The sequence below is a fragment of the Eretmochelys imbricata genome, chromosome 6 (genome assembly GCF_965152235.1).
Source record: "Eretmochelys imbricata isolate rEreImb1 chromosome 6, rEreImb1.hap1, whole genome shotgun sequence".
Classification (NCBI taxonomy): Eukaryota; Metazoa; Chordata; order Testudines; family Cheloniidae; genus Eretmochelys; species Eretmochelys imbricata.
Window position 1 is genome coordinate 88,497,106 of NC_135577.1, and position 13,454 is coordinate 88,510,559.

At 39.4% G+C, this 13,454-nt stretch overlaps 1 protein-coding gene across 1 annotated transcript in view; it reads left to right on the top strand.

The window, feature by feature from the left end:
* TTC6 (tetratricopeptide repeat domain 6) overlaps window positions 1-13,454 on the top strand; it is a 129,076-nt gene that overhangs the window by 34,936 nt on the left and 80,686 nt on the right. The window contains exons 6-8 of the mRNA XM_077819995.1: window positions 3,670-3,829; window positions 6,772-6,876; window positions 9,817-9,921. Of these exons, the coding sequence (XP_077676121.1) occupies window positions 3,670-3,829; window positions 6,772-6,876; window positions 9,817-9,921 (370 nt within the window). The remainder of the gene's footprint in view (window positions 1-3,669; window positions 3,830-6,771; window positions 6,877-9,816; window positions 9,922-13,454) is intronic.

The window sequence follows — 13,454 nt, forward strand, 5'->3', positions numbered from 1 at the left end:
TGCTCTTAAAGGCAGCACTTTGCCCCCCATCGGACTCGTCTCATGCAGAGAGAACCCCAAGTACATCAGCCTCAGTATGGAGCACACAGGAGGTGTCTGCAACTCCTTGGTCCCATTCGCTGGTACTGAAGAAAAGGCTTACATCCTCCTCAGGCTTGGTACCTCACTTGGGGATGTCGGTGCCGAAGCCTAGTAGAGTTAGAGACTTTAAGTGACAATAAGGGTAGAGTCTCTCACTGGAGCACTCTTCAGCTAAGAAGAAGGGATCGCCACCTCCGGAGCTGTGCCAGGTCCTTTGAAGGCATCCCCTGAAAGATCTCTGCAGCAGAGCCATCAGTCATTGCTGCTCCCAACCACCCCAGAGGCATAAGCAGTCACAAGGGACCTATTTAGCCTCTTGGTACTGGTATCCGCGGAGGTGTAAGAAGGTTTAAAATCAGTACTGATGCCTGTGTGACCTTCCTCTCCATGTCAGGAACTCACAGTATTGTTACCTCCAAACTTCCACAAAGGCTGTTGCAGTCTAAGGGCAAGCCTCCAATGATATCATCAGTACCACATCCATCCTCTCCAAGCTTGGGCTACCTATCCAAAGTCCCAACTGGTTCTGTACCCCCAATGTCAGATGTTTCAGATTCTTCCTCTTCGTACTCAGAGGTGCATTCCTCTGTGTCCCATCCAAGACAGAGGGCACACCCTCCATCAGACCTTGGGTCACGCAACAGTCACAGCACTGGTCTCCTCCTCCTACGGAGCAATGGCCCAGTCAAGGTGCGGTTCCAGGCCCATATCAGTGGTCGTTCTGGACACTGTGGGGTGTCCCTGCTCCTGCTAGGACCTCCCCGCAACCATCTCATCTTTTGTCATTGAGATTGCTCTGGGGGCATCGGCACCGAGAGTATCGTTCTCCAGTACTGAGCACTGAGGTCACAAGCGTGGCTTCCTCATCACAAGTCATGGAGCAGCTACCACCTTGGAATCCTGTGCTGTCCTTTTCCTCACTGCCAGACAAAACTGTTGAGGTGCTTTGACTGAAAGCATAGGCTCTCGCCATGGCACACAGATGCTTCAGCCTCCTGGGTCGCATGTCAAGGTGTACCTATGTGGGTTAACACACAGGCTGCATCTCAGAAAGCTGCATGCATGGCTAGCGTCAGGGAAAGCCCCAAGTAATCATCATTTGGATAAATGGTTCATGTACCAGTGTCAATTTTGTTGTCTCTGGATTGGTGGATGGACCCTCTGAAAGTCTGTGTGGAGGTCCCTTTTATCCCTCTGCTACGAGCCCACACTTTAGTCACAGATGCATCAGCCCTGGGTTGCAGGTCCCACATGGGGTCCCTGCAGACTCAAGGTCTCTGGTTGTCTTGGGATCTGATTGCTCATATAAGTGTCAGGGAGTTAAGAGCTTTGCGACTAGCCTGCTCAGCTTTCTTCTGACATATAGATGGAAAGAATTTGTTAATTCTAACAGACGAGTCTGTGATTATGATTTACGTAAACAGACAGGGAGGAGCGCAGTCGACCCAGGAGGCAATGCCGGGAGGCAATTTGCTTCTGGGACTCTTGTATAACCAATTCAGTTAATCTCAGGGCTGCTTACCTTCCAGGGAAGCAGAATACATTAATAGATTGATTGAGCAGGACTTCTCTGATCACCATGAGTGGTCTTTATGCCCTGATATCGCCAGATCCATCTTCCAGCTCTGGGGGACTAGTAACATGGACCTGTTCACAGCAAAGGCTAACAGAAAATACCATTGGTTTTGTTCCGGGGAGGTATCAGACCAGGCTAGTTGACATGTGTTTTCTGTTATCCTAGAAGGACCCCCTCCTGTATGCCTTCCTTCTGATTCCCTTGCTGTCCAGAGTTTTGTTCAAAGTCAAACAAGACCATGCTCATCTCATCCTTATAGCACCAGTGTGACCTCGACAATACTGGTTCTTGACCCTACTGACCTTGTCAGTCAAGCCCCTGTCTCTCCCATTGGATCTAGATGTGATTTTGCAGGACCGCGGCTGCCTGCTCCATCCCAGCCTAGAAGCCCTCCAACTGACAGAATGGATGCTTCATTGCTAATGCATTGTTAACACAGCTTTGGAGAATCCTGTTCTAAGGATGTCCCTGAAGTGCTTCTGAATAGCAGAAAACCCTCAACTAGGGGCATGTACCGTAGTAAATGGAAGTGCTTCTCCATTTCATCCTGTCAGAAAGGCATATCCCCAGAGCATGCACCCCTGAATCTTGTACTGGACTGTCTTCTATACCTAAAGCATCAGAGTTTGGAGATTAGCTCTGTAAGAGTACATCTGGCAGCTATCTCAGCCTTCCACATTTTGGTGGATAATAAATCCCCTTTCTTCAACCCATTGTTACCAAATTCCTAAAGAGTTTGATCAGATTGTACCCACATGCTGAAGATCCTATCCCTCCTTGGAATCTGAACTTGGTTCTAGCAAAGTTAATGGGACTGCCATTTGAACCCCTTGAAACTTGCTCTCTATGAAGGTAGCATTTTTACTTGCCATTATCTCAGCCAGAAGGGTGGGCAAGTTGAGAGCTCTAGTGTCAGAGCTTCCCTATCCAGTTTTCCATAAGGATAAAATTTATCTCTGCCCTCACCCAAAATTTGTCATCAAGGTAGTCTTTAATTTTCATGCTAACCAGGCAGTCTTTTTGCCTACATTCTTCCCGATACCCCATGTGCACAGAGATGAGGAAAGACTTCATTTGTTCGATGTGAGAAGGGCTTAAGCTTTTTATCTGAAGAGTACTATGTTCTTTAGAATCTCCACGCAGCTGTTCATTACGGTTATGGACAGGGTTAAGTTTTCACTTAGAGAATCTCATCCTGGATCTCTTTGTGCATTTGTTTATGCTACCAGTTGCTGGAGTATTGATGCATTCTACTAAAGCATAGGCAACTCCAGTGGCTTTCTTGACACAAGTGCTGATCATAGCTATTTGTAAATCAGAAACTTGGTAATCAGTTTACACTTTTGCTTCTCATTATGCCATTTCCCATCAGTCCAGGGACAATACCAATTTTTGATAGGTGGTCCTTCAATCACTATTCAGGTAGACTCCGAGTTCACCTCTATGTTTGTCTGCTTGTGAGTCACCTACAGTGGAATGAACATGTGCAAGGACTCAAAGAAATAAAAACTGTTACCTACCTTTCTGTAACTGTTGTTCCTCGACATGTTTTGCACATGTCCATTCCACGACTTGCCCTCCTTCCCCTCTCTATCAAAATCACCTAGTACGAAGGAACTGAGGGGAGTTAGGGGGAGCTCCGTTCTTTTATACCAGCATGCAATAGTGTATGCAACAGAGGGAGTTCAAGCCGCCCCAACAGATACCACTGAGGAAAAAAGTTCTCCGACAACTGTGCATACAGTGCACACGCACCTACAGTAGAATGGACACATGCAACACATCTTGAAGAACACCAGTTACCCAAAGGCAGGTAACCATTTTATTCCTGACATCTCCCCTTCTAAGGAAAGAACTTGAGTAATTTTATTTATTTCATTTATTCCTTCACCTTTGGTTTAGTCACAAAGGAAACTAATTTAAAATTTGAATTAAGTAACATTACATTATTTTTCTTAATATTTCAAGTAACTGATATTTGAGTAGTTTATTCATGTTTTATTCCACTTTAGAATTTGTTATGATGGAGTTCCTGTTTCAGAACTATATCAGGATAATCAGAAAGATGGAATTAATGTTTTGCCTCCACATACATCAAAAAGTCTAACAGAATGGCAAAAAATAGCTGCCTATTATGTTGAAAAGCCACGACTGGAACTGTTAGGAGAGAAAGTAAGAACTAATTTTGATAAAAATGTACACTGTTTGTGCAGTTTTACAAATAATTACACAGAGCCTGAAAACAAATTCCTAAATCATTTTGTTAGTGTGTGTCATTCAGGAATTCAATGACACACACTAATGACACATTTTATGTGTCATTTATATGTTGTAATATGCAGTCTTTTATATGCTGTAATAAATCACCCTCATCCCCAGTTCTTTATTTGAAATATTATTACATGGGTACATAGGAATTTCCCTACTCGATCAGACGTGGTCCCAGCATTCTGTTGCAGTCAGTGGCTAGTACCAGATGCTTCATAGGAAGGAGCAAGAATCCTTGGAACAGCTGGTTCCTAAAGAGGCTTCCTCTTAACCCCCAATAATTAGAGGTTGGCTTGTGCTCTGAAGTGTGAGGGCTTATATCCTATCCAACACTTAATTCAAAAAATATAATATCCTAACATAACTCTGGATATTATTGTTATCCATACATTTTTCTAAACTTTTTTTTTAATCCTCCTAAGCTGTTGGCCTCAATTATATCATGAGGCAATGAATTCCACATGCTGTGTGTGCATTTGGCTAAAAAGTATTTCTAAAATCTGTTTTAAATTTGGCAATTTATTATTTAAAGGGAAACTGCACTGGTATTGGTTGCATTGAACAACAAATATTTAAGATGGTAAGAAATATTTGAGGCCATAGATAAACCAAAATGTTTGTTTTAAAGTAGGGCTGTCAAGCGATTAAAAAATTGATCTCGATTAATCGCATGATTAATTGCACTGTTAATAATAGAATTCCATTTATTTAAATTTTTGGATGTTTTCTACATTTTCAAACATATTGATTTCAGTTACAACACAGAATACAAAGTGTACAGTGCTCACTTTATATTTATTTGTGATTACAAATATTTGCACTGTAAAAAACAAAAGAAATAGTATATTTAATTTGCCTAATACAAGTACTTTAGTGCAATATCTTTATCGTGAAAGTTGAACTTACAAATGTAGAATTATATAGAAAAAAAACTGCATTCAGAAATAAAACAATGTAAAACTTTAGAGCCTACAAATCTACCCAGTCCTGCTTCAGCCAATCGCTGAAATTTGGTTACATTTGCAGGAGATAATGCTGCCCGCTTCTTGTTTACAATATCACCTGAAAGTGAGAACAGGCGTTCGCAGGGCACTGTTGTAACCGGCGTTGCAAGATACTTATGTGCCAGATGCACTAAAGATTCATATGTCCCTTCATGGTTCAACCACCATGCTAGAGGATGTGTGCCCATGCTGATGACGGGTTCTGCTCGATAACGAAAGCAGAGCGGACCAAAGCATATTCATTTTCATCATCTGAGTCAGATGCCACCAGCAGAAGGTTGATTTTCTTTTTTGGTGGTTCGGATTCTGTAGTTTCCACATCAGAATGTTGCTCTTTTAAGACTTCTGAAAGCATGCTCCACACCTCGTCCCTCTCAGATTTTGAAGGCACTTCAGATTCTTAAACCTTGAGTGGAGTGCTGTAGCTATTTCTAGAAATCTCACATTGATACCTTCTTTGGTTTTGTCAAATTTGCTGTGAAAGTGTTCTTAAAACGAACATGTGCTGGGTCATCCTCTGAGAATGCTATAACATGAAATATATGGCAGAATGTGGGTAAAACAGAACAGGAGACATACAATTCTCCCTCAAGGAGTTCAGTCACAAATTTAATTAATGCGCTATTTTTTTAATGAGCATCATCAGCATGGAAGCATGTCTTCCAGAATGGTGGTTGAAACATGAAGGAGCAGATGAACGTTTAGCATATCTGGCATGTAAATACCTTGCAACGCTGGCTACAGAAGTGTAATGCAAATGCCTGTTCTCGCTTTCACGTAACGTAAATAAGAAGCAGGCAGCAGCATCTCCCGTAAATGTAAACAAACTTGCTTGTCTTAGCGACTGACTGAACAAGAAGTAGAACTGAGTGGATGTATAGGCGCTAAAGTTTTACACTGTTTTGGTTTTGAGTGCAGTTATGTAACAAAAAAATCTACATTTGTAAGTTACACTTTCACAATAGAGATTGCACTTCAGTACTTGTATGAGGTGAATTGAAAAATACTATTTCTTTTGTTTATCATTTTTACAGTGCAAATATTTGTAATAAAAATAATATAAAGTGAGCACTGTACACGTTGTATTCTGTGCTGTAATAGAAATCAATATATTTGAAAATGTAGAAAAACATCCAAAAATATTTAATACATTTCAATTGGTATTGTTTAACAGTGCAATTAATTGCGATTAATTTTTTTAATCACAATTAATTTTTTTGAGTTAATTGCGTGAGTTAACTGCGATTAATCGACAGCCCTACTTTAAAGTTTTATAAAGCTAAGTTTTTAAGTAGAGTGATCATGTCTGAGCCAAATGCTGGAACCTGCCATCTTCTGAAAAGTTATATCATTTGTAACAATGGCAGTGTGTGAGACATGAGAATCTGCTAGTCGGTTTCTTATCTGCTTTAGTATTGATTTAGCAATAAGAAGGAAAACTTTTAATATTTAAAATTGAAAATGTTTGTTTTAAGTATTAGGGTTTCTTTTAATTGTTAAATGATTAGTAAAACAAGTTAGAAACTTGTAGTTCCTTCTTGTTGCTAGTGCCAAAAATGACCTCACTTTTCTGCATGATAGCCAATGCCAGCATTAGGTTGAGAAATGCCAATTAACAATTAATTAAAAATTTTAGAGAGCTACACTGAATAGTTTATTTTGGCGTAGAAGTGTGTTTCATCTCTTGAAATTTCATTATTCTGGTTGCAGCTTTCCTCAAAAGCATATTAAGTGAACTTTGGCATTTTTTCACCAAACAGTTATATTCAGATAATAATAATATAAAGACGTTTAATGTTTAGCTTGGTTTTAGTAGCTAACTGTAGTTTGTTGGTTTTGAAGGTTTCTGTTTATCCAGGAACTCTAAAAATGTTTTGGGCTCCAGCTCCACCAAAATTTTCTGCTCCACTGTCTTTCATGAAGGAAACCTTATTTCCTACGTATGAGGTAAATATTTTAAATGTTTTCTGTGTATTGTTACCTTTTGAAGATGTATACCACTCTAATTGTAGTTATTTATACTACTATTTGTATTAGAGTTTCTGTATTAATATCTATAGATGATACTATGTATGATCTGTTGTTATAATATGTATTGCATAATTTGCTGTGGTTTTAAGTTCAGTTTCTGAAATAATAGAATTTCCAGTAGTAATTATGCTATATGTTATAGTGGCCACCTTTGATATGGTATAGTGTTTATTTTAATTACATTGTAATATATACGACCTTTACCACTTAATGCTTTTATATGCTAGTACGTTGTTTTTAAATGTGTGTTTTTTCTTTTAATAAAACTTATAAAGCTACTTTACATGAAGTCGCTTGTACAGAATCCTATCACTGGTTCCTATTAAAATGTGATAACCCCTCCTCCCCGCTCCCCAGCATTTTAGACAGAGAAAACAATTTTAGAAAATGTCAGTGTTTTTTTAAATTTTGTAATGTTGTTGTACAATAAAATCTTCGTAATGCAAACATGTTTGACAGCCGACATGCCATCCAAGCTAATGGGCATATCTAGTTCCTGGTGCTGGCACTCAAAGTCATTACTCTGCACCTTTGCTGGGACCAGTGGCTATAGAGAAGCCAGCAATCCATATACAATATCCAGTGCAAGAGATGCAGTAAAAAGAGGCATTCTTTCTTATGCATAGGGGAGTCTACAGCAGGAACAGACCTGGGATAGTTAGCTCCTTTGCCAGTCCCTCTCAGTCTCATCATGAGGGGGTACAGCCAGAGTGAGCTGTGCTCTGCCTATCCCTAACTGTTAGTGCGTTGAGGACCATTTCCTGTGGCATAAATTACCAAGGCCATGGAGGAGCTGTTTAGAGAATCAGGGAGCACCAGCCAGCTTGGTGGTAGCTTCACTTGCTGTCACACCAAATAGATTTTGACCATAACAGAGAATCTGCCTGCAGTGTCTGCACATCTTAAATGTGAACTAAATAGCAATTCTATAAAAACTTTAGTAGGGCTGTCGATTAATCGCAGTTAACTCATGTGATTAACTAAAACTGGAAATCATCTTCTGGAAATCATCTAAAAATCCATCTTTCTACATTTGGAATTCCATCAGAAATCCATCTTTCTACATTTTCAAATATATTGATTTCAGTTACAACACAGAATACAAAGTGTACAGTGCTCACTTTATATTATTTTTTATTATAAATATTTGCACTGTAAAAATGATAAAATAAATAGTATTTTTCAATTCACTTCATACAAGTACTGTAGTGCAATCTCTTTATCATGAAAGTACAACTTACAAATATAGATTTTTTTTTTGTTACATAACTGCGCTCAAAAACAAAACAATGTAAAGCTTTAGAGCCTACAAGTCCACTCAGTCCTACTTCTTGTTCAGCCAACCACTCAGACAAACAAGTTTGCTTACATTTGCAGGAGGTAATGCTGCCCGCTTCGTGTTTACCATGTCACCTGAAAGTGAGAACAGGCATTTGCATGGAACTTTTGAAGCTGGCATTGCAAAGTATTTACATGCCAGATATGCTAAACATTAATATGCCCCTTCATGCTTCGGCCACCATTCCACTGGACATGCTTCCATGCTGATGATGCTCGTTTAAAAAAAAAAAGTTAATTAAATATGTGACTGAACTCCTTGGGGGAGAATTGCATGTCTCCTGCTCTGTTTTACACGCATTCTGCCATAGATTTCATGTTATAGCATACTCGGGTGATGACCCAGCACTTGGTCATTTTAAGAACACTTTCACTGCAGATTTGACAAAATACAAAGAAGGTACCAATGTGAGATTTCTAAAGATAGCTACAGCACTCCACCCAAGGTTTAAGAATCTGAAGTGCCTTCGAAAATCTGAGAGGGAGGAGCATGCTTTCAGAAGAGTTAAAAGAGCAACACTCTGATGCGGAAACTACAGAACGTGCACCACCAAAAAAGAAAATCAACCTTCTGCTGGTGGCAATTGACTCAGATAATGAAAATGAACACGCATTGGTCTGCACCGCTTTGGATCATTATCGAGCAGAACTCGTCATTGGTCTGGGCATATGCCCTCTGGAATGGTGGTTGAAGCATGAAGGGACATATGAATCTTTAGTGCCTCTGGCACGTAAGTATCTTGTGACGCCGGCTACAACAGTGCCATGTGAACGCCTGTTGTCGCTTTCACGTGACATTGTAAACAAGAAGCGGGCAGCATTACTGCCTGCAAATGTAAACAAACTTGTTTGTTTGAGTGACTGGCTGAACAAGAAGTAGGACTGAGTGGACTTGTAGGCTCTAAATTTTTACATTGTTTTATTTTTGAGTGAAGTTATTTTTTGTACATAATTCTACATTTGTAAGTTCAACTTTCATGATAAAGATATTGCACTAAAGTATTTGTATTAGGTGAATTGAAAAATACTATTTATTTTGACAGGTTTCAGAGTAGCAGCCGTGTTAGTCTGTATTCACAAAAAGAAAAGGAGTACTTGTGGCACCTTAGAGATTAACAAATTTATTCCACTGAATGCATCCGATGAAGTGAGCTGTAGCTCACGAAAGCTTATGCTCAAATAAATTTGTTACTCTCTAAGGTGCCACAAGTACTCCTTTACTATTTATTTTGTTTTTTTACAGTGCAAATATTTGTAATGAAGTAATATAAAGTGAGCACTGTACGCATTGTATTCTGTGCTGTAATTGAAATCAGTATATTTTAAAAGTAGAAAATATCCAAAAATATTTAAATAAATTGTATACTATTGTTGTTATTTTTTTAATCGCTTGACAGCCCTAAACTTTAGATTAGCTATAGTATGTTCTTTAGTAATTGGCATATTGCTATATTTACTGTAGCTGACTAAAATTTTAATAGTAATGTAAAATTAATAGTAAATATGTTAATATTACAGAGTAATGTTATTGAGGGTGTTGTAACTGAAGACTTTTCTGCTGACCTTCAAGATGAAGAAGACTCAGAGTCTGAGGATGATCTTGACATCTACAATTATATGGTGGTATGTATGTATCTCAGTAAGATAGCTTTCAATTTAAATTATTCCCAGTTGCTTCCTTTTCAAGAGTTAAAGGCTTACCAAAAACATTTGTAATCTTTGGATAAATCTGTTACACTCAAAGATACTTTTTGTCAGTTAACTGTTTCCCTGTCTTTCCCCCTTCTGGTCCCAGCCAGGAACTGCCATGCTTAGCCCCTGCAACTCCTTTTATCTGAGGCTGCTGTGCTCTGATTGGCTTCTTCCTTGCAGCCTTTCTAGGCAGCCTGGAGGACCAACCTTCATTGCTCCTTTCCTGGGGCAAGGTGTGGTAGGACTGAGAGGCCTCCAGCAGGGAGCCTCAAAGGTCCTGGTTCACCCTGTCACACTACTATAAAAGTATTATATGATACTGTAGGATTCTCTGTAATGCAATTAAAGTTGTTTTGGAAGGAAGTGTAACTGAAAGGAGTTTATCATCCAAGGTTTGTCTTCACTAGAAAGGTAGGTTGTGTTAGAACACAATTTTGAGTCATGTTATCTCACATGCTGTTAAGCATGGCTTTGCAGTCAAGGATCTCTGTGTTTAACATTGTGTCAGCTGATTGTGGGTAAACTACTGGAACCATATATTTAACCATGACAAGCTGACACAATGTTAAATATGCCTTGTCCCTGAGTTTACTGTCTACTGCAAAGCAGCATTTAACATCAGGTTAACTAATACAACTCCTGAAAGGCATGTTCTAACTTTAATTTAATTTTCAAGTGAAGAATAGCCCTTTAATGACATCACTGCACATTCTGGCCTGACCAGGTGCTCAGCAGGCATACATGCTGCTGCTGGGACAATTGCATTAGCTCATTGGAACATACCTACTGAAAAGCAGTATATACCTGAGCTTCATCCAACTCATGGTCACGTGCAAAACTGCGATGGCAGTCTCAACAGAATTAAGGCAGAATAATTTTCCAAATGAATGGTCTATGTGATAGTTAGATGTGCTAATCTGTAAATATAAAACATATGAGGTCACTATTAAGTTTTTGCATTAGATTATGAATTGGATGCAGTTGCTTTTTTATACCTGTTGAAGATGAAGTGAATACCCTATAGACTATTGGAGTGTGTCATTGACCACATTGTAGGTAATGTGAAGGTAGGAAGGAATGTTAGAGACTTTACCTTTAGCTTCTTATTTACATGCTTTCAAGATTTAAGGGAGGTGAGTGTGTCCTCATGCAACCTAAGATATTAAACTAACTAAATATTTTGTTTGTGGTAATATTTTATGGTATGTACTTAATAACATAACTAGAGCTATATTAAGCTCTATATCTAACAAGAAAACCAAGATTTGATGATAAGAAATATGTGTAACATAGTCACTTAATGTTTTCTTGCTTTTGTTTTAATTTTAACTTTGTAATCCTAGTGTTGTGTTAACATAGTTTTTGCATAAATTCATATCATAAAACCAGCTCTAAAACAGAAAATTTGTCAGGAAGAACTATCATTCTTATTGAAAATTGTGTAATTAAGAATGGAGTAAATGAAGACTCCACTTTTACTTGGCATGGACTATGATAGACCTATTTTCATTTTATTTTATTTGTAGGCAAAAAGCACACTAAGAAGAAGCCATTCCTGCCTAGATTTTTATGCTTCTGAAAAATTAAAGGTACTGTAATTTAGTCACTTTTATTTATTTTTTCCTTTAGATTTTATAGACCAGTTTTTATCCTTTTGGTGCTTGATTGTTTCAATCTGCAGTAAATTTTAAGAAAGAAAACTTCCAGCATAATAATTCTGTATAAGAAATATTTACAGTTAACTGCTTTTCTAAAGTTTTCCTTTCTGCTTAATTTAAAAAAAATGAGATTAAATCAAAGTTCTCTTTCAAGTGGATTGCATGGAATCTTTTAATATCAAAATAGAAAGCTGGAGGTCTGTATTGAGAGTCTCCTGTTGACTTCAGAGGGAATTGGCTAGCGCCTTTATTCATGTGAGTAGTATTTACCTACTTAATCACATGTAAGTTGGACAAGATCTGTGAGTAAAGGTTTGCTTCTTAGATTCTAACCAGATTGGAATAGCAACATTGTGGATTTTTTTCTATCTGTAAAGTGCCATGCATATTTAAGGTACTATAGAAATAAATAATATTTCTAGCAACCTGTCAAATTGCATAAGACAGCAATAAATTATGCATATTTTGTTTACCAATCATGCAACCTATGCAAGACTTTGACCTTAACAGCATTATAAGGGTAATATTTTATTAAGGCAGATCAGTTTGTGGACTCTATTTAAGATGACCCTTTCCTGCCAGGGAAGGGATTGTGAATAGATTGCAGGGAATGTAACGTGGTGCCTGGAAGGGGGGTGTGTGTGTGGTGGGGAGGAGAATGTGAAAGCAACTGGCGAGAAGTAGGGCTTCCCACTTCCTTGGGAAGTCAACTCCGAAGCTGGCTTGGGAATCTTGGTGCTCTGGGGTACCCAACACTGGGGCAAGGAGCCTCAGCAGTTGCTTACTGAAACTGACATTCTTGTTAGTTTCACTGCTGCACTACTGCTGGACCTGGGAATTTATTTCATTTCAGGAACACAATATGTTGCTGTTTCTGAAACATTTTTTAGGGTTTCTGATTTGCAAGAAATTTTTAAAAATTTGGTTTTGTTGTTCAGAATTAAACCAAATATTGAAATGCTAAAATCTTGGGTGTTACGACTCATGGTTCTCAAACCCAGGCCTGCAGCGTTCATGGTAGCAGCCAGTTTTCAACCTTCCATCTAGCTATCTGCTGACAATCACTCACCTGGACCCATAAAGCTCATCCCCAGTGTGAGGTTTGAAACCTGAGGTTTGATTGGCAGAGTCTCAGAGGGGCTGATTGGCCTGCTCCACCTTGCTCTGGACTTTCTGCCTTGTGCTTCCTGCAACTGCTCCGCCTGCTTGATTTCCTGGCATCCTGACTTGGCTTGACTCCAGGCATCTGACTTGTGGTTCCTGCCTTATGGTTTTGCTTCAGCCTCTGACCCTCGGGTATACTGACCTGGCCTGACTCTTGTTCCTGATTCATGATTCTGATGTCCAGTTTGTCTTCTGTCTCTGATGCCAAGGTATCCTGACCCAGCCTGACTCTGGTTCCCAACTTGTGGTTCTGATCTCCAGTTTGCCTCCTTCTTCTGATCTCCTGGTATTGTGGCCCAGCGGACTTTTGACTTGTCTTGTGACTGCCGACTCTGGCTCTGACCACTAAGTCTGGCTGCCTGTGACCCAGATGTGACAGGTTATTTGGACCAGGCTAACCCTGCAGAGCAAGAAGGATGAAACTAGCAGCACCACCAGAAGCACCGGAGTTGCTCAAATGGGCCCTCTCCCTTCAGGCAGATCATCAAGAACTGCAGGCCCAAGTTGTGCCACTGACCTCAAACAACCAGCAGCTGCAGGAGCAAGTGAGGCAGCTCAGTATGAAAAATACTGTGCAGCTAACACAGCCTGCAGTGCCTTGCCCTGAACAGGGGCTTGTGATACCCTTGCCTGAACGGTTCG